This window comes from Patella vulgata, chromosome 1 (genome assembly GCF_932274485.2).
Source record: "Patella vulgata chromosome 1, xgPatVulg1.2, whole genome shotgun sequence".
NCBI classification, from domain to species: domain Eukaryota; kingdom Metazoa; phylum Mollusca; class Gastropoda; family Patellidae; genus Patella; species Patella vulgata.
Window position 1 is genome coordinate 28,558,935 of NC_065879.2, and position 22,544 is coordinate 28,581,478.

Sequence of the window (22,544 nt, forward strand, 5' to 3'; positions counted from 1 at the left end):
AGCCAGGGTATTCCCCGACAATTGCAATGTTTTGAGATGGACTTGAAGCAAAATTATGATAAATTAATTCGTTTGAATATGTTTTTAGTCCAAATATATCATCAAATCACCCAGTTTGTACCCGGGAATGTATCTTTAATGAACCCCAAATATTAACTTTTTTCCTCCGACAAATTAAATTCTAAAACATTTTTTTTTATGTATTAGAAAAATAAATAAAGACGTTTGAAGAATTTGTAGGTAAAAATTATTTCCTATTTTAGTGTAAATGTGTATTAAAATGAGTAAAAGGCGCCATTCTCCTCGAATCAGTAAAGTCTTATGTAAACAATGCACGCGCCATTGAGCCATGCAATGATTGACGCCGCGTGATATGACGTCACGTACGTGTTGAAGGCAGTCATCTTTTATTAGATTTTCGTAATACTCTGTGAAACAGATTGGGAACCCGGAGAAAACCCACGTTCAAGCGGGGAATCGGAACCACGCCACATGAATCAATGATAGATTTTATTGTGCAACGCACACGCGTTAAACTTTCGTTTCGTTGAATATTGTCGAATTAACTCGATTTTTATAAGTATTAAACACGGATTTCACGTTCAAGCGGGGAATCGGAACCACGCCACATGAATCAATGATAGATTTTATTGTGCAACGCACACGCGTTAAACTTTCGTTTCGTTGAATATTGTCGAATTAACTCGATTTTTATAAGTGTTAAACACGGATTTCGGTCAGTACTGGTCGGTTCCAGTACTCTGAAACAAACAGTGTATAATTGTTGACAGCAACCGATCTGGTTTTAAACGTAAATTAATATAATACGCATGTTGTACCAGTGCCAAATCTTCAATTAAATATGTGAAATATAACACTACAGCAGGCCTATTCTTCGTAACAAAATTCAGGACGACAAAATATACAGACAAAAACATTGTATGTGTGATGAATTTGTTCATTTGTTGTGTGACAGGCAACAAAATAACTGTCAACAATTGGTTAGCTGTTAGATAACAAACCTTATCTCTCAACCCTCCGTGTTTCGAAATAAGAAATGGTGCTATTAACTTCAACGTAGCACATGGGGGAGCGATTCGCACCCGGCATTGGTCAACAAAATTGACAATATTTTTAATCAAAACAACGATTGATTATTGTTATTTTTAATATTTCTGCCACACCCAACTACAATTATACTGTCTGAACCATCGTAAATTTTAAACGCATTTCTTTGATTATGAACAAACTACTTAACTTTCGTTATTATAAACTTAACCTGTGTGTTTGAAATCAACTCTCGTTCGATAAAATCCATTGCACAACTAAATATCCCAACGTATAAAAAATTTCTCTCTTGACAAATTTGACTATTTACTTGTATTTTCGACTGAGTAGACGACAACAATGCTTTAGTTACGTGTTGGACGACCCCATTGCAGCTGTTGCAGGGGTGGTTTAATTTTGACAGATAGTTTGATAACCACGTGTTTCAAGGAAAACAAAGCGCGATCATTACGATCGTTTGAGTTTGGGCGACGGAAAATATCAACTGAAGATTCATATTGAAACCATGGACTGTATATTCCCGTTGGTTGGATTCTCTCCGCTCGCTCGAGACATGACGAGATCTCAATTATTGTCAACGGCAAATCAAGCGATGTGATATTTGACATAGCTGGATTTTATACAGATTAATTTCTCGAACTTACAGTATTCTTATAGTTAGGCTACATGGTACTTTTTTTTAACCCAATAAGTATTCCTATCCGGTAGTGACGAATTTCTCCAGTTTAGAACTTTGAAATTTCCAAATGCAGCAGTTTAAAATTGTGGAATGATCGATTTCAATATTTTCGTAGTTTTTGTAAGCATTTTGGTTTTGCTAAATACTCCAAATTCCCGCATGTACGAAGGATTTTAAAATGATGAAAATAAAGTTCAGGTATAATACTATCCGGAATGATGATTAATTGTGCAGAAGTAAAAATTAAAAGAATGTTTTAGTAGGTTTGTTTTAAAACTCGAGATGTTTTTTTCGAATTCACACGGGCGCGTCCGAAGAAAACAAAGACGATGTGTTGATACATTTACTACATTTATAGTAGTCTATCTATGTATGGGTTGCACAGGAAAAAAGAGTAGCAAGATTAATAAAAAATATCATGAATTGATTTATGTTTCTTTGCTTTTAAACTTAAAGGCTCAATACCACTCTTGTTGTAACTGAATAATATGTCCCAATCTTTATTCTGGTCAACAAATTGTACTATTTTACAATATTCCAATTAATTGATGATACAAATTTCATCTTAACACACCTAATTTAAAAAAATTGGAAAAATTCAACTAAATGATTTGAAAAGCCTAATGTAAACCTTTTCAAATGTGACTTGGATTTAAAAATATTTTCGAACCCTCTGGACAAGTAAAATAGGATGTAATGGATAATTTACACAACAGGTAGGACACTTAAACATCTAATACTTAGAATAAAGCTATTATTTATTTTCTGGAGCTGTCAAGCCAGCAAAGAGTGTTATTGTCCCTTTAATACTGGTAATTGGGCGAGGGGAGGTAATTTTATTTTAGTCACGATTGTCCGGTCTATTTTTTGTTGCGGCACAGAATTCTAAAGGCTTCGTGGACGTTTCCTGTGTATCTATATACACGGTCCATGTTGAAACCATTGATCGCCAGTCTATCAAATATTGGAAACAAGTGAAAAAATTTTTTTATTTCATCTACTTGACCAAATAAAGTGCCCGAAATCTAATAAAACACTAATTTTACGAGCTGGAATAGCAGTAAAACGCTTTTGCGGCCGTCAAATCTTCCAAAATTTTCTTGAGGAGTGGGGGTGTGTGTCCATTCATCGCCTCATGAAGAAAACCAGCGCCGCTGTCTGTAAACCTGAAATTTTGGGGGGGCATTTCTAGTTTTGCTTCCCTAACTGTCATCGAGCCCTGATAAAACACTAATTTTACTTTTATTTTAATTGAATACCACGAATTTGTACTGCAGTGGTTTAAAACATTTTGTCTGGGGCCACTCTACTTTGTGCAACATTTTTCAGGCATCGATTATTATTGTGAATGCAGCTGCAACAGTCTAATTGGATACTTTTGGAGTTGCTTACACGGGCTAAAATAGCAGAAAACGCATTTGCGCCGGTTAAATTTTCTCCCAACGGTCCCGTCTCCGTGGACTGTAAACGATTGATCTTTTGATTGGAATTCGAGCCATTAGACCACTTTGAAGTTGCTTTGTTCACGGGCTGAAATAGCAGGAAAACGTGTTTGCAGCCGTCAGATATTCCAAAATTTTCTTGAGGGAGGGGGGGGGGAGATCCACACAAGGTAAGCTCCGATTCTTCGCCTCTCGAGGAAGACCGCGCCGCTGTCTGTAAACCCGAAATTGTTTCGGGCAATTCGGGTTCCTGCCCCCGTAACTGTCATCGACCCCTTTACGCCTACGTATATTATTATAATAAAACATAATTGAGGGAATTGGTTACTTAAAGATGCTATTCCGCGTACAAACTAGGTAATTTGATTCTAAAAACATATTCAAATTAATTTTCTATCAAACGTTTGATTCAAACTAACACATGCCGCTAAAATTCTTGTTAATAATCCTTGTTTATCACTTGACGAAGAATCCATGTTAAGCTATTGATTTACCACCACAGGCTATAGACAACATATCGAAAACAAAGGAAATTCTTGGATTAACCACTGTCAACTGCTTTTAGAGCAGCAGTCCAGCGGAGTCAACCTAGCTGAAAAGCGTACCAAGTTTCACCTATATGGTATCAATGCACTGATATCTGGTATCATCAGAATATAAGTCTGCCGGGTATCTGGTGGTGGTGTGGCTGGAAGGGCTGGGGTTATGGGCATTAATTCTTGAGCTAGATTAGCTCAAAAGTGTACCACTTGAAAATGGTACAGCAGTATACCTTACATCATCAAGTATTACAAAAACACTTTGACAGACATTTCTAGTGGTGGGGTCGTTCTCACATCTGATTAGATCATCACATAAGAAGATAATTACAATTATTTGAGTCCAAGTAAGCGAGAATATGATAAACATCAATGTAACTGAGAGTCTGCATTCTATCAATAGTCAATAATCAGCAAAAAAGCAACCAATTAAATATTTCTGATGAGGTCTTCACATGTGTTTAGATGTATACATCTTGAACTGCTTGCTTTTAGTTGTGATAAAACATGCTAAAAATTCTTAAAAAACACCATTCCGTTGATTCGATTTCTGATTTTAGACACAATATTAATCTAGCCTACTTTCTACGACAATACATGTATGTTCTGCCAGTGATAGTTCATCTAATCACACTCTTCTATCTGACTTTCACTTACCAATAGCTTTTCAGGATGTTATAATCAACCTAATTAACCCCAACGGACTGATATTAAATCACCTTTCCTTTTAAAAAAAACAGAAAATGTTATAATTTAAAACGACTAATTAACCCTAAGGTATCCTCTCTTTTACATTTGAATTAAAGGGCATCTGGATTCCAGTAACGAAATAGAAAATGTTGTTAATGATAGCGATAATATTTTCACTTAGTCAAGTATCTGCTGTAGGTAAGGTTGGTTTTAATTATTTTGTTAAATATGTCTACATTATATTGTCTCATGCATCCACCTTCCGTATGCACCCCCCCCCCCCGGTGGCTGCAAACTTTATGAACGCAATTTAGGCTACACTTTTCGACGTATGCTTTTCAAATTTGGTATGAAGCATTGTGGTTATGAGAGGACAAACCACATCAATACTTGGTATTCTCAAACCTTGTGCAACAGATTGTTTTCAAATTTGCTGCGAAGCATTGAAGCCAGGAGAAGACGAACGCCATCGATATTAAGCGTTCTGTAACTTCGCGTTCAGACTTCCCCCCTTTGACAATTTTTAAGGGATTTTTTTTTTCAAATTTGGTGTGAACCATTGTGGTCATGACAGACCCTATCAATATTCAGTGTACTATGACTTTCTCTTCCGGATTTATCTCCCCTCCCCCTTTGTCTAAAACCTTGTGAAAACCATAAAGGCTGTAGAGTTTTTTTTCAATTTGATGTAAAGCATTGAGAGGATGAACCTCTCATTATTCTGAGACATCTCGTTACAGAGCTATCCTCCTTTTCCGAAAGCATTGTGAACGCAATAGAGGCTATATATTTTAACGGTGGGTGAACCCTACGGCATTAAGCGTTCTGCGACTTTCCGTTCTGAAGTTACCCCAACCCACTGAAACTCCTTGATTCGGAGTTACATATTTATGCCCAGATTGTACTTAATGACATTGTTCATTCGTTCGTTCGTCCTTAAGGCTTAACGCCCGCTTCCACCTGGGGTGATTTCGCAGACATGTGTTTCCTGAGAAACTTATTGCCAGAGATGCCAAATAATATAGGTAGCAGACAAGAGATCGATTAGGAAGGCCTCCTAATCGATTCCGTTTCCTTATGTAAAGACACAATGTCTTTTGCAGGGTAGTGTCCAAGGCAAGTTCACCCAAAAGAAAGGGCTAATAAAGACGGGAGAGTTGCTCCCGGAAATATTGTCATTAATGATAGGATACATGGCAAATTCTCAAGTATGACCGCCTTATAGGACATATTGCTAATTCTCAAGTATGGCCATTTGGTATAAGGACATATTGCTGATGTATTGACCTCTGATGGATATATCACTAATGCTACAGTAGGGCCCTCTGATAGAATAAATCTTTAATACGGTACTACAATAAGGCCCTCTGATAGGATAGATTATTCTCAAGTTCGGTTTATTTGTTTGGTACTCATGGTTGGAGAAGCGGCCTCGGTCATTTGATATAGACATCTAATATTGGTGTGATATATGAATATGTTATAATAAGATTTGATTGTAGATGTTTGTTCAAGTCAAACATTAAAGATCTGGTATGAAGTGTTCACCATACCGGAGACGGCAGTTGGGGAGACATATAAACTAATATACCAGTGTAAATATCCAGGTGGGTAACCATTATACTGTAACTTAGTAACCCTATTAGTCGGAAATGTTGAAATCTTTTCTTGGATATTAAAATTTATGCATCCACATTCCAGTGTGGGCGTATTATGTCGGCGTCATAATGCGATGGTGATCATTAAAGTAGATCAGAACCCCAGAGAAATATTCATATCATCGGAGTAAATTCACGGCAGAATGCTCCCCTTTCACATGGGCTACGAATGCCATGAATTGCCCCGTATCCCAACTTCCTTCCTTTTCGTAGATAAATTGAATCGTAAGTGATTTTTGAAACAAGATCTTTCGAGGCCGGCTTTCACGTGGGCTATGAATCCAAAATCAGAGGCGATTATTGAAGTTCGTAAGTGATTCTTATTTGGTTCTTACACATTCGCATTGTACGCAGCAGTTCGTAGTTTGGCCACGAAAGTATTCGTAGACGTATCGTGAACCCATCGTAGTCCTTTCGTATTATCTGTAACAGCTTCCTATTCAATTCTTAGACAAATAGTGGAAAATATCTTAAACTTCGTAACTTTATCGGCATCATTCGTGGAGAGCGAAGCGTATATTCGGCATATTCCTTAGCAATTCGGCATATTTCTAAGCAATTTGGCTCATTCATAACAGAATTCGTACCTTTATCGTAATCCTACCTTGACATTCAGCATATTTTTCACCCGATTACCCACAAATTATCGTAACTCTTCCTAGCAACTATTCGTAACTGCTTCGTAACTGGTCCGTAGCTACTCCCGATTCTCTACGATATTTTTTTATTTTTTTGCCGAATCGGCACACATTTTGATTAATCTTGATTCGCCACTATTCGGGGCGATTCGTGGCATTCGTAGCCCACGTGAACGCAAGACATAACAGTGCTGATGTTTTGTGTGATGCAAATCTTACACACTTGCGTTATTGGTCGGTAGAGATACAACAATTTAATTGTTTACCAGATATCAACAGACTTTATTGTGAGCAAAAATGTGGTTCAAACGACCTTCAGCTTTCCCAAAATATTTCATCAAAACCTTAAAATAATGTTTTAAACCCTGTTTATGCGCAGCCATATATTTAACCAAAGCCCTATCAATATTGGAGAGGTGGATAAGCTGAATGGTTAGCACGTGCGCTGCCCGTATCATAAGGTCTGTTATTGAGTGAACTGGCATGGTTTCGAATCCCTGGTTGTACGTGACAAGGAGTAGGGTCGCCTGTCCAACCTCGTGGGTTTTCTCCGGGTCCTCCGGTTTCCTCCCACTGCTAAAGACCCCTACGAGCAAGCGAATTATTGAAATAAAATTAAAAACCAATGTTAGTCACGAAATAACCTGGTTTTTGTCGAGTGGACGTTAAACCCCATTTCTCTATCTCTCTCTACCAACATTGATAACATTCATTATTTTACAATCATAACTTTTATTAAATGTGGGTCTATAATGCTATAAGACAGAAATATGTGTATTCAAAAGTTCTAAGCTGCAATGAAAAGATTCTATAACAACCACATTTGTACAGACTGAATCGTCACCCTACGGACCCTATACTTTCTCTATATAGTATACATATATTTCAGATAAGTTACAGTTTGCGGTGGGTGAAATAATGTGTATGGGCAATGATGGTGGTCAAGCTTTTTGGGGCACTTTTCAAATGAACATCAAATGTCATCCAACTAGAACTGACACGTCTACAGTAACGCATGAACTCGGCACTATTGTTAAGGTAGGCAGAATAATAGATATTTTTATACGCCCACATTTTCATGTGGACGTATATTGTCGTCGCCCCTGTCCGTCCACAACTGTTTGTGAACAGTCTACAGGTCACAATTTTTATCCGATTTCAATGAAATGAAATGAAATGAAATGGAGTTTAACGTCCTACTGTTCTGCTCCTAACCTGGGCTAATGAAGAAGGGATTTCAATGAAACTTGAAATATAGGTTTATCACCCTAAGATCTCGGTTCCTTTCGATATTGGCATGTATCGGACTGTAACTTCATGGATTATGGTCCCTGATTGTATGAAAAATCACGTTTTTAGCTTGTGAACACTGTAGAGGTCACAATTTTTATCCGATTTTGTTGAAACTTGAAATGTATGCTTATAACCCAAAGATCTGGGTTCCTTTCGATATTCGTGCATATCGGAACGTAACTTCCTGAATTATGGCCCCTGATTGTACTAAAAATCGCGTTTTTTGGCTTGTGGACCCTATGGAGGTCATAATCTTTTATCCGATTTAAAAAAAAACCGTGTTATTATATCACCGTTACACCCTAAAGATATCTGAGTTCAAATTTCGTGAAAATCGGCCCAAAACTTACAGACAAAATGGCCGCCCTTCGTTCTCAAATAGCGTAAAAATATAGTATATCAAGGTTGTGGACCCTATAGAGGTCACAATTTTTATCCGATTTTGTTGAAACTTGAAATATAAGTTTATAACCCAAAGATCTCGGATTCTTTCGATATTCGCGCATATCGAACGGTAAATTCCTGAATCATGGCCCCTGATTGCACGAAAAATCGCGTTTTTAACTTGTGGGCCCTATAGAGGTCATAATTGTTATCCGATTTAAAAAAAAACATTTATTATATCACCGTTACACCCTAAGGACGGCTGAGTTCGAATTTCGTGAAAATCAGCCCAAAACTGACAGACAAAATGGCCGCCCTTCGTTCTCAAATATCGTAAAAATATGGTATATCAAGGTTGTGGACCCTATAGAGGTCAAAATTTTTATCCGATTTTGTTGATTCTTGAAATTAAGTTTATAACCCTAAGATATTGGTTCCTTTCGATATTCGCGCATATCGGACTGTATTTTCCTGAATTATGGTCCCTGATTGTACGAAAAATCACTTTCTTTTTAGCTTGTTCTCTATCCATCTCTCGAAAATGTGGGCGTATCCTGCCTGGCAGCCGCTGGTTGAAGTTTTTGAAGCCAACCACTTGGCATTCAGCAGAATTTTATCAGGCGGCATGGCGCCTTTGTAAGTTATATAGCTCCAGAAACTGTCACAGTCGGTGCAGACACATATAAATTAACTGGGGTGAATTGCGATAATTTTACCAAGAGTGAGATTGTTAGACGGAATATTGCTTTCTTAAACATACATTATACAAGAGCTAAATCTGCCTATTGCAGGTCTTTCTTTAGGCCTAAAATCTTATATAAACTATTAATTAGACATTTATTAACAAAACAAGACCATAATCGACTCTCAATGGCATCGGATACTCGAGATTTTAACTAGATAAGGATCTGATTTGCTGCTCAACTTCCATTCATGATTTAATCATGAAATGGATAATCGAGAATATGTTTTTGTCGTACCGACTTTAGTAACGATCAAGGCTAGGCCGATAATTCAATCGCTAAGTTCTCGGTTCCGATAGGATCAATTTGACTGAAATTTTCAGCAAATTCCGTTTACATTATCTCGTTTTTAACTATTATAGTGAGAACTGCCAGCTCTTTATCTAATATCCCGTAATATATCTTTAAGGAAATATAGCTGCTTGGATTGGTCTATAAACCAGATTATGCCACAGTGTTATCAATGAAGACAAAAGATTATAGAAGACAGGGACCCCTTCATTTCTTTGGGTAGAAGTGGTTGATTAAGACCCAAAATTTTCGGTTATTAACAAATGTAAATATTCCCTTCAGTTCAGTTCAGTTTTTTTTATTTACTTTGGGTATAAAATTCATCAGTATATACATATAAATACAATATTTCCATAATCTACAGTATGTACAATCATCCCAAACTTAGGCTGCCTGTCTACAGCTAGCTCCGCCTGACGGCTAGAACCCTCCATATTAACCACAGTACTAAGAATATTATCAGTATCTAAATCATTCTAGTGAGCAGCCTTTCCATCACAACTTTGACGGCTATTATTCCCCCATATCAAGAACATCACAATTTTACGGCTATTATCTTCCATATCGAGTACATTACCCATGTAATCAGTATCCAAATGCTTATCACATATATTCTCATTATTAATATTTGTTTTCGACTGTGTTACAAACATGTCGTCTCCATGTCGAATATTTTGGACTGTCTGTGTGTATGCTTGCATTGTATGACTGGAGTGTTTTGTCACATGCATTCATGAGCATGTGCATGTTGTTTTAAGAATATATCCTTTATTTTATGGCTTGTTGTTTTAGAAAACTATCCATTATTTGTATCTCTATGGTGCTGTGTTTTAAGTTTGATAATAGCCTTAGACTGTCCATTATGTAAATACAAAAAAAGACTTCGGGGCTAACGCCCCTCAGTTGTTCTTTCTATTTACATAATGGACAGTCTTCGGCCATTATCCATCACTTAAATCCCAATTGTTAGTATGGCAGCAAATGAATCTAACAAGTCATGCGATCCCCTTGGCGTTCAGCCTTACATTATTAAACACAGATTGATGTAGGATAAGTTAAGTGGTTGACTATTACTAGATTTAAGATGAGATTCAACATCACTAATATATAATGAAAACAATAAAAACCGTCCAGCACAACATGAAAATAGTTTGGATAAACTATCATTTAATTTTACAGAACATTTCACTTTACTGTATATAGAGCGAACCCGTTTCAGATGCACCGGATATGTCCAGTGAAGATGTCGGAGTACGATAGTTGAGTCCATGAAATTCTATCACATACACTTTGGGTTCTTCCTTATAATCAATATCCTGATCAAAATTATTGGGTTTTTTTGTTCGATATATGATCTGGATGATAGGAGGCTACATAATCATTTTCTATTTGTCCAGGTTTTATTTTTTATCTCACCAGTTATATTTCTATAATGTTTTCAGGATGTCAACCAATACAATGCCAAGAATTACTTGGAGAGAATGAAAATGTTGACTTCAGATATTTCAGCTTTTATTGATGTTCTATATACAACCTACATCTTAGACAAAATCGTGAAATCGAATGACTTGTCTTATAAAGTGAGTAATTATCTTAGATCACATCGTAAAATGTAATGAACCTATTAAGTAATAGATATAGACATAATTATGCTTTGACTTTCTTAGAAAATATGCAATTATCGATTTAACAATTAAAGATGGGTTGCGACAGAAGAAGGACGGGGAAGAAGTCTTTGTGTGTAAATCTAGGCGATACAACCACAAAACAAGTTCAGCTTGGTCTCGATGTTAAAGGAGCTAAATCGCTAACATTTGGGATCTAGAAATTGACACAAGTGGGTCGCAACTCATATAATACTGTAATATGAATGTATATAAACTGATATACATTCAATGGTTTCCGTTTTTACTCTAATTTCAAATCAGTTATGTTCCGCGAAATAAGCCAGCAGTCTCAATCGAATGCAAATTTCTAGCGCCTGGTTATTCCAGTCTACATACGCCATTTGGTTTGGTGCAATATGTCTAGCCTCGTTCGTCGAGTCTCTTGCTAGAACTGGGGCTGAAACGCATTATGGTACACGATTCGTGTACCAATGGTAAAATAATTTGTGTATTCAATGTTGAAGATTTTGGATTATATTGAGTTAGAGACTTAGCTACTTTAAACATACATTATGCAAGAGCTAAATCTTATCTGCCTATTGCAGGTCTTTCTTTAGGCCTGAAATGTTATCTAAATTGATAATTAGACATTAATTAACTTATCCAGACTATAATCAACTCTCTATGCCATCGCTAGCCTACGATATTTACTGGATTTGAATACATTTTATGATGGATAATATTTAACGTCAAACTGGATAATCGAGACTTTGTTTTTATATCGTACATAATTTAGTAATGATGATCGAGACTAGGCTTCAAATTCAATCGGTAATATCTCTGTTCTGAGTGGAGCAATTTAACTGAAATGTTCAGCATATTCTCTTTACATTATCTATTTTTTTAACTATTATAGCGAGAACTGTCAGCTCTTTATCTAATCTTACATAATGCCCCTTTAAATAATTTATAGAAATGGTCGTCAGTAATACGTTTTGAATTTACAACATGTAAACTACACCAGTGCATATGCATGCTACATGTAATACATTATACACCACTGTATATAATCTATAATGATATATAATTTCATATTGAAGGGTTTATAAGCAATGAAACATAAACTAATACATTGTTTGTTTATCTATATTTACAGGACGCTGTTAATTGTATTCATATAGTCAATAATATTCAAGAACTCCCTGAGGACATTTTAGAATTAAGCAACGCAAAAGCCCAGCAGAAGTAAGTATTGTATACGTTTTGCTTACTATGATTTATTTTTGAATACAATGGTTTACTTTTGGTCATACATTTGTCATAAATCCACGATGCAATAAATCACACGAAGGCTACCGTCAATGAAATACACACTTGACGCATACATGCGAGCAAATGATTAAAATAATCAAATCTCAATAATACGAATGATTGAACTTTATTCTCATAAACTATAGTGCACAGTTCTAATTTCAAATCAGTTATGTTCAACGAAATACACTAGAAGTCTCAATCGAATGGCAATCTCTAGCGTCCAGTCTACACCGATAGTATTTATTGTGCATGCTCACCTGATAAGAATATGATGTCACCGTTTGACTTGACTTGTGGAATATGTCTAGCCTCGTTCTTCGAGCTATTGTTACAAATGGCGCTGAAACGCATTGTGGTACCAATAGTAAAATGTTTATTTTGTTTTAAATATTGGATATCAGAAGCCCATATTTTCTCGGTAATATCACAACATCAATGCTGATTTAAATTGATAAATAATTTGTGTTTTCAATGTCGAAGACTTTGGGTGATATTGAGTTAGAGACTTAGCTACTTTAATTTGGATATACAGGTCACAATTCTATGGAATACAATTACTTCTTTTTACTGAGCGATGTTTCGACTAGGCTTCTCTATTCATTATCAAGTAATGATAAAATATGAAAATATAACAAGACAATATATACATGTATATAACAGGAGATCCCATTTATGACATTGGGAAGCAATTGATCCTCCCCGAAAGGGCTATTTATGTGGCGCACGTCGGTCGTTTCCAATCTGCTTTGGTTGAGTCCCTTGATTGAAAAGCCAATGTCGTTCATCTGTTTCCATTCTCGCTTCAGCGTTTACCCATCGTTGATTTCGCTTGGAAACTGCTCATTCTTGTAACGACAGACACTGGATATGGTATTGTAAAATGGGTGTTCGTTTTCATATGTGTGCTCGATTAAATGAGATGGGCGAGCTATTTTCATATTAATAACCATATTTGGGTAATAATTTATTCAGTATTACCCGTCTTAGTTGTTTCTGGTATATTTTTCCCTCATCGATCCCGTCTTTAGGTCTAAATGACGTTCAGGGAGGTTATCGAAACCTTGCCGTAATTATCCAACATCTTGAACCATATCGATGTGTTCAGTTTTAATTTGTGTCACTGCTGTTTTTAAGTGTTTTTGATCATTTGTACAGGTTTCGAATTCTTCGTTTTCAAAGTTCATTCTTTTATCAACCTTGTCTATTCGCTTAATAACTCTGTCAACACTTTCCACTAAGTTATTCATGGTGGACTGATATTTACTAAGTTTCTCGTTAACTTTGTTTAATGGAGACATTTTTGACACAACTAATCTACTGTCTGTACAAGACTGTCAAGTTTACCATTTGTATCAAGACCTTGGTTCAAAGTCAACTGCATAACAGGTTGCATTATATTTGAGAGGGGGCTCTGATAATAAATGTTCAGGAGTTGTTGGAAGATTTGAGGAAACTCTTGCATATGTCATGCATATTTGGGGAAGCATGATATCTGTTCATATTATTCATATTTTGGTGTATTAGTATCTGGATTGTTTAAATCTTTTCACAACTGTCATTTTGACCTTTTGATTTCTTCCTTTCCGTTCCTATTCATTTATAGACAAAATAAACCACATTTACATGTTGAAAGCAATTATTTAAGTCTATAAACACATGAATTTCGTTGAATTTATCGCTCTTGAAAAAAGTTTGTCCATTTTATCCGCTCTTGCGCACTAATTATAGCGGTAGAGATAAACGTTGGTGTTACAATAACACCTATCACTAGTAACTCCAACTTTTATCTCTTTTATTACAACATCTCTATTATTGAAATATCACTTGATTTGATATATGTTTATTTTTTGCAACTTCTATATGTCAACATTTGTTTTGTTAGATTAAAAATACATGTCGCACCAAGAGCCCAAAGTATTCGTAAACACTGTGTTTTTAAATAATAACATCAGCTTGATTGTGTTATATCTTTGATCAGTTTGATGGCCATTGTAGAAGAACTCGAACTAAAAATGCCAACTTCTGATGATGTCGATGACAGACATGCTAGAATCGTTACTGATACAATGGTGGTGGCCGTGTGGGATATACAATATACTGACATGGAACCTGTGATTGGTCTACGGGTGGACGGGGAACTTACTCAACCAATGGAAATAAACACCATTGTTCCTGTACACGATAAAAACAATCTGTATACTGAAAATACAGTAGTTGGCATCAGTTTAGATAAACGTATTGTACGAGGATTGCTTAACGGTAGGATTCGTGTTACATATGGTTTTATAAAAATAAAACAAAAATCGGCATTTTAATTAATGTATACCGGTATTTTCTGGTCTAATCTTAGATTTTATCCAATGGCGAAAATGGTACTCGGGAGAAAATGTCCCATAAAAATTAAAGACTTGGCAATCCCGCCAGGGCCCACTCTCATTTTACTATGATTTTGAACAACACTCTAATTATATAATTCATATTCACATGTGATATTATTCCTGTATTACAGTCTATGCCTGGTATAATTTCCAACCTGTTTTTAATTACGTGTTTTAGTATCTTCGTGTTTTTTTATTCTTGAGGGGTATAGTCAGAACCTTTGACCTTTGCATAAATTATAACTTTTGCATCTACTATAGACAACTTATACCAAATTAATGGTCAAACTTTCGGTTTTGATCTGAGTTCACAATGACAGGTGTTTTTCACTTTAATAGTTATTTGTTGTGACTATGCTCGATATTGCATGATGTATTGTGATTGTTGACGTGACAATACGATATTTAAATGTTTATTTTGACACTTTAAAGCCGGTCTTGGAAACCTGTACCCAGAACTATTTTTATGACGTTCGCGTTGACACATTCTACCGAAACATGTACGTACTTCTTCACAGTTCTAGTTGTACTTCTTTAACTAAATCACAAATCAAAGCTAAAACCACTTTCCATTTTTTAAAGAAATTATCTTATGATGCTAGTGCACTGCACTTGGTATTACTCAATTGTATTTCTATTTTGTTTCCATGGAAACTGCTTTATCTTTTGTCTTTGAAAAGGTGGCGACTCAACACACATCAGACTAGCTGTTCACATATTTAACAACCCCCGGTTATTTTCAACTTACACAGAAGACGTGATCAATAGTTATATAATAGGACTAACAGTTGCTGTTAATAAAATGCCTATCAGGCGTTTTGACAATAGCCATGTCAAAATTGTGTTCAGTCCTAAACAGGTAGGATATGTTAAATTATTATAATTTATTCTTTGATAGAAAACTTTTTCTGTGTACCGACTGGGCCCATGAATACGCATCTTTTCATATTTTGGCTTGTCCATCTACACTGTAAACAATATCGTTTTTTGAATTCCTACTTTTTAAGCCATGTAAGATTCTTTGTCCTTACTTAATATCTGTTCATTTTTAATATTTTTGTAAATTCATGACTGAAAAATTACATTTACACAAAATAAATTATTATTTACGGATGATTTTGTTTTATTTTTAACCAAAATAATTATGTTAAAGAACAGAAAATCTTCTGCCAGAGTCTTTTCTGTTTGTTTTACAGAATTATTTTTTACAGCGTGTCAAGGGTCTGTTTACACGAAATCGTTTTCGCCTCATTTGAAAGACTAAGACTCTCCGTCATGCACCACTGTGAAGCCAGACTCACAAATCCCGATGACATTTCGTCGGATACCTCGAACGAGCCCCACATTCATTCAGTGGGGTATGTTTGCAAAAGCAAAGGATATTATAAATTGTATATTATTACATTGTTAGCCTGATGGAATTGAAACTCCTGGCTTCTCTAATTAGGATATTACAGGTTATTATATAGCTTTATACAGAGGCCGTCTATCACTATACGTCAAGTGTGTGTATCTCAAAATTGCAGTGACCTACCTCATGCAAAGTCTGTCTGTAGTGAAAAGTGTTCAGCTCAACGAAAAATTGGGGAACAGTTGGCAAAGAGACCATAATTAACATTAACGTCAATGGGGAAAACTAATGGTGTCCTGCCTCCATACGGAGGTTATTCTAGGTTATTTTGGCGTTAAGATGCATGATTTAGGTACGGAATTAATTCTGGTTATGAGTGATTTTAAACATGTTCTGCATGCTGTCTCTATAGAGGTTACTGTTAACTGTATGCCTTGTATTTCTTCCCAGGAGTTTATTTATTTCCTTTACCCAACCCAGAAATTGGATGGATAATGTCTCAAGTACATTTATGTAAACCTTCTTGTTTGATACCATGCCGTTTAGAATAATTTAGTCGATTATAGAAAGAAAGAGAACCACTCGCCACACAATAGGCCTTTCAAATAATAACCCTGTGTTCTGATACCGTACGAATACTATAATAATATTTTAGAATATTAAAACCAAAGTATCGTATTATTATATTTACAGATATTACAGGAACATGTTAAAGAGAAGTACACACAGTGTGCATATTGGAAATTCATATACTGGTCAGAAAGTTCAGATCCTCCATCCAGTACAACGGATGGTAAAAATACCTGTACTAGCAAATATTTAGGCAATTTTGTACTTCAACTAGTAAGCCATCATATTTTATTAGTAAAGAAATTGATGGGGTTCAACTTCCTACAGTTCTGTACCGAATGGGCTAATGAAGACAGCTTAAAGATACATTCCCGCGTACAAACTTGGTGATTTAATGGTATATATGGACTGAAAACATATTCAAACTAATTAATTTGTCATAATTTTGCTTCAAATCCTTCTCAAACATTGTAATTGCGAAGGAATGCCCTGCTATAAATATTCAATCAAACCAGGTGATGTTTACGTCACGTGACTTACCTGTCTTGGAAGTCAGAGGAGAATTCATTGCATACATAAGACGATGTTGTCTTTAATGAGTGTTTTTCGGGAAATCCATTATTTTTCTAGTAAGATTGGATATCTCTACTTTCCATATATACCAAAATTGCCATACTTTTATTGGAAATAACCACCCGATAAATACTTTTCTGGGGACCCATCTTTAAATTATCATATACTCATACTAAAAACTGTTGTCATCCCTGTCAACCGCCATATGTTCGTTAACAGGCCAGCGTATTCAAGTGTAAACCGTTGCATTCTGTTGATTTGCGCCAATGGGTGGACAGGGTATAACCATAACACTCTTTGTTCCACGGCACCCTAATTCAAATTCAACTGTTCTCTTAAGTAATGTTGCTTTCCGCTCTAAAACATCAACTAGGGCGGAATACTTCTTTGATTGGGATTTGCCTAAAACTTGTTAGATGTCGACATTCTGTTGGCTTACAGGATAATTCCTATACGTTAGCTTGGTAAACCTGATGAAACCATATGATTATAGAGTTACATAAGCTTTAGACTTGTCTGTGCTCTTCGCGCTAACGTGTTTTGGATCAACCACTGAAATATGAAGCACTATGACTGTATTTCAGAATCATAATGGACTTAATTTTGTGAGAAAACTCTTCCTGAGTCAAATGGTCACAATAGGAAAGGTGTTTACCCTTAGCTGTTATTTATTATGCTTTATGGGTTGGATTTTTGTCAGGTATGTAGTGGTTTGTATACATCATCTAAAATCATTTTTGTTCTAAATCCAATACTTTGCGGAACTCTAGTGATAAAAAACATTGCAATGGGATGTATTTAAAGTCAGATTTTAATTCCGCACAAAAGTCCGAAATTTTTGGCATCAATGAATATCATTTGAACTGTAAATTGTTGATCAAGTCGAATTATCGTGCATTCTAAACATTTCAGTTTATTCTTTTAACTAAGTTTATAGTGATTCATATCTGATTAATTTTTTTTATTTTTTTTTTAGAAAATCGCGGATTGACAATTTCTGGTTATATGCATACCTGTTATTGACAGTATTAATTCCATACTTAGTAAATCTGTTCCTTTCTAACCAACCAGGTGGCCTAACGGAGGCTCGTGTACTTCAATATTTAACCATCTATTTTCTGTCCTCTTCTATCAACTGGTTGTTGGCGGATGGAGTTATTCATCATTATTTGTTTGCCAAAAAGGGAACAAAAAAGGGTTCCGCTCTACTCTTAAGAAGCACCTCTAAATCCGGTAAGTGGTTTTGCCTGAAATGTTTTAAGAATATGCCCCCTCATCTTAATAGTCTCATTAAGGCCCCTATCACATGCCTGTCAAAATATAAATTATCCCCCATAAAGATCTTCCACGCCTCATCTATGAAGTCATTAACTTTATGTAAACGAAGTCACAATTATGTTGAAATGGACAGGTCACCTTGTACATGTTGCATAAGAATGTAAGTAATATTCATGAATCCTCCCCAAAATCTCTGATGCTTAACGGAATTTAATCTATTCAGTCAGGTGAACAAATAGAACAGGGAACGTTAAACGACGTCATATTATTACCGTGAGCATTGATGCTTTAAAAAACTTACCCATTCACGCCTACTATCCGTGACCATTCACAACATTAAAAAACTAAAATATATAAACGGCACTGGAAATACATTAGATATAAATATATTTGCTTATATTTGTGTATCTTAGTTTTCACTGAAGTGTAGTTACGGTTTTACATTAGAAGTGATATCTTTTACACTAGAAGAGATATCTGTTACACTAGAAGAGATATCTGTTACACTAGAACTGATATCTTTTACACTAGAATTATTGTGGTAATCTCAATGTGATATGTGTTCGATCAGCACCATACTCTCTTCGGTATGGCACATGATCTAATCTACGTTGAGGGAACATTTAAAGATCTTACTGTAACTTTGTGTTACTTCATGTTTTTCATTAAAGGTCATTATGGTTTTGTAAGCGTTATGGCAGTAGGTTATGGAGTATATCAAGTTCCAGCAAACGCTGATGAAATGTAGGTTTTATTTTTATAGACCCCTGTTTCTACAATATGGCCGCCTAACATCCTGAAGACATTACTTTTAACTCCAATGGAAATGCCTGTTATTATATCCACACACCACTTAAGCCCTGAAGAAGACAAACTAGTTATCACAATGTCTATGAACATTGATTGCGAAATTTGTTATCACAAGTCATAAGAAAAAAACAATTTATGTTTGTCCTCCTTCACAGTTGATTGTTATCTGAATGTAGCCTAGATAAAGTGGGACATTAAACCCCATTTCATTTTATACTATTGTTTTGTTGCTATATTTCAGCCTTATATCCTAGATACCGTTGTGTTATTTGTATATTTCAGTCTGGTAGATATGGTTCATACCGTTTCCCTGTATACATGTGCTTTCGCATCAGTAGCTATTACCTACTTCTACATATTATGGACCTTAAGAACCCGTCCAAAATTCATGAAAATGTCTTCTATTCAGCAGTTTCAGGCCTTCTGTTGTTCTGTCATATATTGTGGTAGGTAATAATATATTTTAGAACAACTGCTCTAAACGACTGTCTTCCGTGTCGCTGTGTAGACACCGCCTACAATCCAGGCTTTCGTCACATTAAGCTAAAATACTTAAACCTCTGTGATCTGGGACAAAAATTAAATTTTGGGGGTATTTATTTGTCGATGTATTTTTTTAGTCATACGCATCATTTAAACCAATGTCAAGATATAATCGGATGTGCCTTCTTCAGAAGCCCACAATTAAATTTAATTAAATCTAGAAAGAAAACAGACACAGACTTAATTTTCACTTAGATTGTTCCCGATATCAGTCGAAACCACCAAATCAAATATTTAGCTGCTTAGGAAAATGTGTTGGTGTCCAACACGATTAAAGTAGCCATTAATTAGCAGGTGTGTAACAGGCTGTAAAAGATATCACTTCTACTTCTTGTGTAACAGATAGCTCTTCTAGTGTAAAAGATATCACTTCTAATGTAAAAGTGTAATTACACTTCAGTGAAAACTAAGATACACAAATATAAGCATTGTGTTCTTTTCTAATACATAAACACACGCTGTGTTCTTTGTATTGCATTTACACAAACTCGTGTAGAATTCTAATATCTGTGGGGTTTTTTTTAGTATACTTAACACAAGTAATGTGTATGTTCAACACAGATTGTTTTATTACTCTCTTTTAAGCTATATGTTTTCTCTATTTTCAGGAATGAACATAACACTCGGAATTCTGATGTTACGTGATGCTACCATTCTATATCAGACCATCTTTTCCATTGTCAACATGGTACAGAGTTTATTAATCTCTGTTAGATTTATCGTTGGAGTTTGGTCAAAGGATGAAATGGTCGATGACGAGCAAACTATTACATGCAGAAAGTCACACTCTTCGACCGATAATGATGGCAGTCCCGGACCACTGGACAAAACTGTCACACATATTAAAATCGATGAAGAAAAGAAACCACTGACGGAAACCGGTCCAGAACCTATCGTAGATCTCAATCAGTGAAAGACCTAACGGAATCACAGATTTTATAGAAAAACTGCTTTTGTGGGAATTACTCTACCGGTCTCATCTACTATTTAATTAAAGATACAGCGTCCAAAAACAATGTCAAAACTCTAAATTAAAAGTTCCAAATAATACATGGCTGCAAATCGAACATGAACTTAATTTGTAGATTGCGTAGAAGAAACTGTGAACGGACTGACATATTATAAAATATACATTCATATACATATACATTTTTTTTAAAATGTTTATTGAAAACATATAACATACAGGTACATCATACAGTATATTACATTATAGCTTCTATCCTTACATCATTTAGTTTTTGCATCTCCGGTTAATTTACATACTTTTGGTAACTATAAAATATTCATCTATAGATACAATTATATCATATAATTTCAAATCATTTATTTAATATTCATTTATAATTGTCAGTACATGTTATATTTCTAAAATAGTTTGCAGGGTATACTTTACTTCTGTCATTCTAAAAGAGTACTACTTTATTGTTACGTGTAATTATATTTAGCTTGGCCTTCCCCTAAAATGTGTTATCTCCCCTTGTGTGAGTTAGTTGTATTTTACGTCCACTTCCACCGAGGTGATATCGCAGACAAGTCTCCCCTTATGGAGGTCAGAGTCTTTACATAATTAGAAACTTGTTGAATACATTTTGAGGGAAAGCGTTTAAACTGTATAGCCTAGATTTAAGCACTGATTTTTTCCACCAAATGAAAAGTCGAAAGTTGAAAGGACTCAAGTACTTATAGCAACCGTGTAGTTCATATAAATAAATAACAATAATTTGGTTATTTCTGTTTTGTTTGGATATGCAGTAAAAAAAGATTCATTTATTGAGTATTTTCTCATTAGTTTTGGAAGAAGGCTTTGTATCTATCGCAGGTTGGAATGGTTGCTTCTAGTTTTGATTTATATACGTAATACTTAGTAAAGAATATTATTTGATTTACAAAAGTCCATTTGTGAATGTTGTCAAAAACTGATTTATCTAGGCTGTATATAACTTTTATCAAATTGAACTTATTGACCTCCAGCCATGCTTCTTGATAATATATATAATATTGACCTTTTAACTCTGAATGCACTGTTCTTAAGTCACGATTTTCTGTGTTGTAATTAAACATGTAATTAATTCAATATGTCCTTTACAAACTACATATGATCTGTGCACATGTTCCGCTTTACTTCAAAGGAATATGCACTTGTCAGTAAGCATGCCATGACGAGATAAAAGAGACAATTGCATGTATGACCATGTGTCTTATCTATCGTCCGAGGGTATATATTGAGGAGTTTACTGACAGTTAGGCTGTCAACTAAGTCCACCAAAGACGGACAGAGAAGAGAGGCCTGCTGGACGAGTGCATGGACGAGTTCAGCTGCTACCTTGGCAGAGGGGCAGAATGGTGGATTTGATATAGTTATAATTATTATGTGTTCCTGATGTAATCTAGTTCCAGTATAGTCTAGTTTCTGTAGTTTTGATGTGGCTGTGTTATATTCTGTTCCTATGTAAATAAACCATATAATTACGAAACTGATCTCCATTATCACTAAGATAGTGTTACAATGCATCCAAGGTGAATTTCCTGGTGTGTTATAGTTATGTTAATATTTGCTTTTTTAAGTATTTCATACATTTCGTTCTATATCCGTTGCATGTTATTACAGTATATAAACAAATGATCCACATAACAGTTTCAATATCTGAAAGACAGACAGAACACAGCTGATTCTGTCATTCTTAATTTATAA

The 22,544-nt window shown here is 35.3% G+C and overlaps 1 protein-coding gene across 7 annotated transcripts in view; it reads left to right on the forward strand.

Annotated features, from left to right (window-relative positions):
- Nucleotides 1–22,326, forward strand: part of LOC126808954 (uncharacterized) — a 41,234-nt gene extending 18,908 nt beyond the window's left edge. For 5 of the 7 annotated variants that reach the window (XM_050534028.2, XM_050534030.2, XM_050534029.1 and 2 more), the window contains 13 exons: nucleotides 4,535–4,616; nucleotides 5,921–6,025; nucleotides 7,604–7,752; nucleotides 10,868–11,005; nucleotides 12,189–12,277; nucleotides 14,325–14,605; nucleotides 15,405–15,583; nucleotides 16,769–16,918; nucleotides 17,803–17,918; nucleotides 18,195–18,451; nucleotides 19,168–19,240; nucleotides 19,589–19,752; nucleotides 20,458–22,326. In XM_050534028.2, coding sequence (XP_050389985.1) covers nucleotides 4,565–4,616; nucleotides 5,921–6,025; nucleotides 7,604–7,752; nucleotides 10,868–11,005; nucleotides 12,189–12,277; nucleotides 14,325–14,605; nucleotides 15,405–15,583; nucleotides 16,769–16,918; nucleotides 17,803–17,918; nucleotides 18,195–18,451; nucleotides 19,168–19,240; nucleotides 19,589–19,752; nucleotides 20,458–20,762 — 2,058 coding nt within the window. In that variant the 5' untranslated portion in view covers nucleotides 4,535–4,564 and the 3' untranslated portion in view covers nucleotides 20,763–22,326. Of the gene's footprint in view, nucleotides 1–2,702; nucleotides 2,722–4,534; nucleotides 4,617–5,920; nucleotides 6,026–7,603; nucleotides 7,753–10,867; nucleotides 11,006–12,188; nucleotides 12,278–14,324; nucleotides 14,606–15,404; nucleotides 15,584–16,768; nucleotides 16,919–17,802; nucleotides 17,919–18,194; nucleotides 18,452–19,167; nucleotides 19,241–19,588; nucleotides 19,753–20,457 lie in introns of those variants that run through there. The other 2 variants (XM_056098888.1, XM_050534032.2) reach the window with 2 other exon arrangements.
- The last annotated feature ends 218 nt before the right edge of the window (nucleotides 22,327–22,544 follow it).